This window comes from Pseudoliparis swirei, chromosome 1 (genome assembly GCF_029220125.1).
Source record: "Pseudoliparis swirei isolate HS2019 ecotype Mariana Trench chromosome 1, NWPU_hadal_v1, whole genome shotgun sequence".
Lineage (NCBI taxonomy): Eukaryota > Metazoa > Chordata > Actinopteri > Perciformes > Liparidae > Pseudoliparis > Pseudoliparis swirei.
Window position 1 is genome coordinate 1,733,396 of NC_079388.1, and position 5,000 is coordinate 1,738,395.

General features: G+C 48.4%; 1 protein-coding gene across 1 annotated transcript in view; it reads left to right on the forward strand.

The window, feature by feature from the left end:
• The window catches only part of LOC130197633 (dynein regulatory complex subunit 4-like), a 15,097-nt gene that overhangs the window by 1,670 nt on the left and 8,427 nt on the right, over positions 1 to 5,000 (forward strand). The window contains exon 3 of the mRNA XM_056420401.1: positions 4,544 to 4,624. Within this exon, the coding sequence (XP_056276376.1) occupies positions 4,544 to 4,624 (81 nt within the window). The remainder of the gene's footprint in view (positions 1 to 4,543; positions 4,625 to 5,000) is intronic.

Genomic DNA, 5,000 nt, shown 5'->3' on the forward strand with positions numbered 1-5,000 from the left:
TCAGACATCAGTAAAAGTACCAACAGCCGACTGGGAACACACACTGCATTCAAACCGTCCTCCACTAAAGGTTTGAAGTGGTATCAGCACAATGCACGTAAAATAAAGTGCTGATTGTGCAACGGTTCCCTATCATGAGTGTCGTGCTCATTGGCCCGCGGTGGGTGGAAACCAGTAGGCTCACCCATTAGGCCCACTGGGGGAGCTTACTGGGTGAAACCTGGGGGTCACGCCAGCGCCAGCTCACACGACCACATGAACCGACACAAAATGTCCCCAGCGACCGCTCCAGCTGGAGGAGGACACGTGCGCCTCCGAGAGAGCTGGTCAGAGAGCGCGGGAGAAGAGCACTTCCAGCTGGAGAGGAGGCGGGATGCAGGATGCAGGACTGCTGGGAGAACTGCAGGAGGAGGCTGGAGGAGGGAGCAGGCCGAGCTGAGGAGGAGGAAGAGGGGAGAGAGAGGAGGCGGAGCATCGCCACCGAGAGGAGATCACCGTGAGCTTCACACACACACACACACACACACACACACACACAGACACACATACATACATAGACACACACACAGACACACACACACATAGACACACACACACACACACATAGACACACACATACAGACACACACACATACATAGACACACACACAGACACACACACACAGACACACACACACACACACAGACAGACACACACAGACACACACATATATACACACACACACACACACATACACACACACACACACACATAGACACACACAGATACAGACACACACACACACACAGACACACACGGACACACATACACAGACACACACACACAGATACAGACACACACACACAGATACAGACACACACACACACACATGTATGTACACACACACACACACACACACACACACACACACACAGACACACACACACACACACATACATAGACACACAGACACACACACACACACACACAGACATTGTGGAGGAAGCGCTGTGCCAACGGCTGCTTGTTTCAGTAGTGGCGTTTTGCTTCTATTTTATTGTCTTTTTTTTGCACTTTTCCTCTCTTTTTCTTCTTCTTTTCTTTCACGTTTGTCTTAGTTACGGTCGGACACTGGACCATAACTACTTTCGATATACTTCTACTGTGGCTTTTGTTCACTTTGTCGTGAGTATCGGTGAGCCGCAGCATAACAATGACTGGGACCGTCACGTCCGCACGCTCAGCTGATCGCGCTGTGCAGGCCGCAGCTTCTGCCTGGAGAAAGACCTGTGACCCCGCTGGAGCTACGGAGAAGGGCCAGCGGCTGCCGAGCGGGTGTCAAGCGGAGGGCTAAAAGCAGGAGATACAAACCCTCGGTGCATCGATCATAACGGGAACGTGAGGTCTTTGGCGAATAAGCGGATGAGCTCGCCTGGTAATGACCGAGGGTCTTCCGTGAGAGCAGTCTCTTGTGTTTCACTGAGACGTGGCTGCCAACGGACTATCCGGATCACAGCGCAGCGTCTTTGCCCGGCTTCAGGACTGTTCGGGCTGACAGAGACGCTACACAGAGCGGTAAGAAGAGGGGGCGGATCGCTGTTTATGTGAATGAACGTGGTGCCACCCGGACCATGTGTGCGTGAAGGAGCTTCTGTGGCGAACATTGAACTGTTGGCCGGGGATGCGCCCGTACTATTTGCCGAGAGAGTTCACGTCCACCATTTTGGTTGTCGGTATGCGTGCACGCCATCGGCTGACGCTGAGGAAGCTGTGGACACCATCCACTCCACTGTGTCTGCTCTGCTGAATCATCAGCCTGGAGCATTCATGGCTATCACTGGTGACTTTAACCACACCACATTTGGATAAGCTCTGCCAACCTTCCATCAATACATAGACTGCCCAACTAGGAACAATAAAATCTCTGGACTTGCTGTGTTAATACTGGAAACGCATACAGCGCCACTGCCCTTCCCCCTCGCAGGTCTGCTGATCATGACCTGGTCCGCTGACACCCAGGTATGTTCCTCTGGTGAAGAGGCTGCCGTGACCACCAGGGACTGTGAGGAGGTGGTCTATGGAGGCTACTGACGCTCTACAGGACTGCTTGTCGAGTCAACGGACTGGGATGTGCTGTGTGGACCGCACGGGAGGACATCAACAGTATGACCGACTGCATCACGGAATACATCAAGTTCTGTGAACACCACCATCCCATCACGGACTGTGCGCTGCTTCCCCAACAACAAGCCCTGGATCACCAGGGACCTAAACGCTTCTTACAGAAGAAAGCTGCTTGTGTCTGGAGACAGGATGAGCTGAGGAAAGCCCAGCGCAACCTAAAGGTGAAGCTCAGGAGGGCAAGGACTCCCTACAGGAGGAGAAGCTGGAGGCCAAACTCCAGCTGAACAACACAAAGGGAGGTGTGGTCTGGCATGAAGCAGATAACTGGCTTCAAGGTGGAGGGAGACAGCCAGGGGAAAAAACTCCCTGGAGGCCAACGAGCTGAACTGTTTTTTCAATAGGTTCAGTTCACAGCCCTCCCGTCTCCTCCACACATCACACCTCCCAAACACCTCCTCCCCTCTGTCCCCCCTGCTGAGCTGCACATCCACCGAGCCCTCAATAACAATGGGCTCCTCCACCCTCCCCTCTCTCTGTGACGCATGACCAGGTGAGAAGACAGCTGGAGAAACTACACTGAAGCGCCCAGAGCTGAAGGTCCTGATGGCATCAGCCCCAGGGTCCCTAGCAGACCTGCCATGCCCAGCTGTCTCTGGTGTCCTGCAGCGCCTCTTCAACCTCAGCCTGAATACAGGGCTGGGGAAGTCAGTGCTGTGGAAGGCGTCGTGCCTGGTCCCTGTCCCAAGAAGTCAGCACCATCTGGCCTCCAGCGACTACCGACGGTCGCCCTCACCTCCCATGTATATATATAGACATTACAGGTGACAATATACAGATACAAATATGCAATACACAATTGAACAGCAGAAAATACAAGTCAAGATAAATAATACTAGTCACACGTCTGGTGTCCCTGAAGTCATTGTTTGAGATAAGTCTTGACGGGGGAATCCATTACCTTTGATTCTAGATCAATATATAGCAAAAGAAATGTGTATTTTTTTATTTGGGTCCCTTTAAGATCAATATTAAAAATCCAAACTTCGCTCCTTTAATCTCCTTTGGACCCGATAGGGGCGACTTCCTGCTTGTAGATTTGACGATACGAAGAAGAAGGCGTGGCTGGATGAACCCTTAGTTTGGGGTACGGGTTAGTTTTAGGTTCAGCCTTCACGTCCTCTGGTTTTAAATGTGAGCTGTAAATCCTTGGAGGGATCCAACCCTTTAATTACTCAGCTTGTTAGCTGGATCAGTTATTATCGAGTTACAACTTAGTTTGGTAAGTCAGGTGGGGCAGGAGTTCTTATTTTAAACTTGAGACTTGATGTCTGGAGTTATTGAAAACTATGGGAATAGCTCCCACATCGAAACCTCAAAGAAGGTTAGGTGTGAGCAGCAATGGAGGTTTTTAAAGTAATGACGTGCTCTGAGGCCTCCAGGAGACCAGACACAGACCACGGCCCCACAGACCCCCGTTGTGGTCTCTGTAGTAGAGCTGGTGTGTGTTCCCCTCAGAGTCCACTAGATTGGGTCCGCCACACACATCGGCATAAGTTTAAAAAAGGAGGGAAAATGCACAGGAGATGATGCAGGTTTTACTGGACACCCATTGGTTACCTGTGGAGGACGCTTAGAGACAATGCTAATGGGTGTTGACCAGAAAAAGGACAATGAGAACACTGAAGAAGAGAAATGGCCGGTTTATAAGATTCAGATTAAAGTCTGCTAACTAACTGGTCAGCTAACGCAGAGGGTTTATCTCCAGATACTGAATAGTATTTAATGCTATACTGTCATTACAAATAGACACGCGTGATCAATAATCATGATCAGATGTATAAACGTCATATTAAGTCATATTTTTGTTCCGTTATTTAAAATGTTGATGGGCTTTATGGAGCCAAGATTGTTGTTGAGAATTTCCCCAAAAAACACAACAAAAAAAACTGGTTCAACAGGATTTAATTCAATAAAGTTATGATTGAATAAAAGAATTCAAGCCGTTACCATGACGATCTGCGCAACTGTTACATCCAGAGTCCAACTGTCGGCTGTTAAACTGTTTATTGTGAGCCTGAAATATATTTGATGATGGTGAGTGAACTCTTTATTTGATAGTTATGATAGGTTTCATAAAGATGTTTATATAATACTATGTTGTGGGTTTCATAAAGATGTTAATATGGCGGTTATGTCTTGTGGTAGCTTCTCATGTAGACCAGCTAAGTTAAGCTAGGTCAGCTAAGCTAGGTCAGTTAGGCTATGTAAACTAAGCTAGGTCAGTTAGGCTATGTCAGTTAAACTAGTTCAGCTAAGCTAGGTCAGTTAGGCTATGTCAGCTAGGCTAGGTCATCTAAGCTAGATCAGTTAGGCTATGTCAGCTAAGCTAGGTCAGCTAATGATACCTGAAAGTGATTCTCTTCATGTTTTTCTTTTCAGCCTCCAAAGACTGTCAGGAAAAAGGCTGCGAAGGGGAAGTCGGTGGACAAGCGTTCAACCGATGAGAGGCTCAAAGAGCAGGTCAGAGTTGTAGGCCGATGCTAACATAGCTACTGTTAGCTACGAAACTATGAAACTGACGTTAGCTAACTAACTAGCTAACTTACTAATGCTAGTCATGAGTGTTTGGAGACACGTGTGTGTTGTTTCTGTTCGTGGGTCAAATTAAAAGCTGACTGTGGGGTTAAATAGCTGAGATTCACCTCTGATGTGATGTATGTATATGTAACAGTTCTGGTGGGAGACTTTTATTTAGTTCAACAACAGGGTTCAAAACGGTCCTGCAGTTGATTAACCAATGAGAATACTCACATGTCCAGAGAGGACGCTGTGAGGAAGTATTCAGACATCAGTAAAAGTACCAACAGCCGACTGGGAACACACTGCATTCAAAACC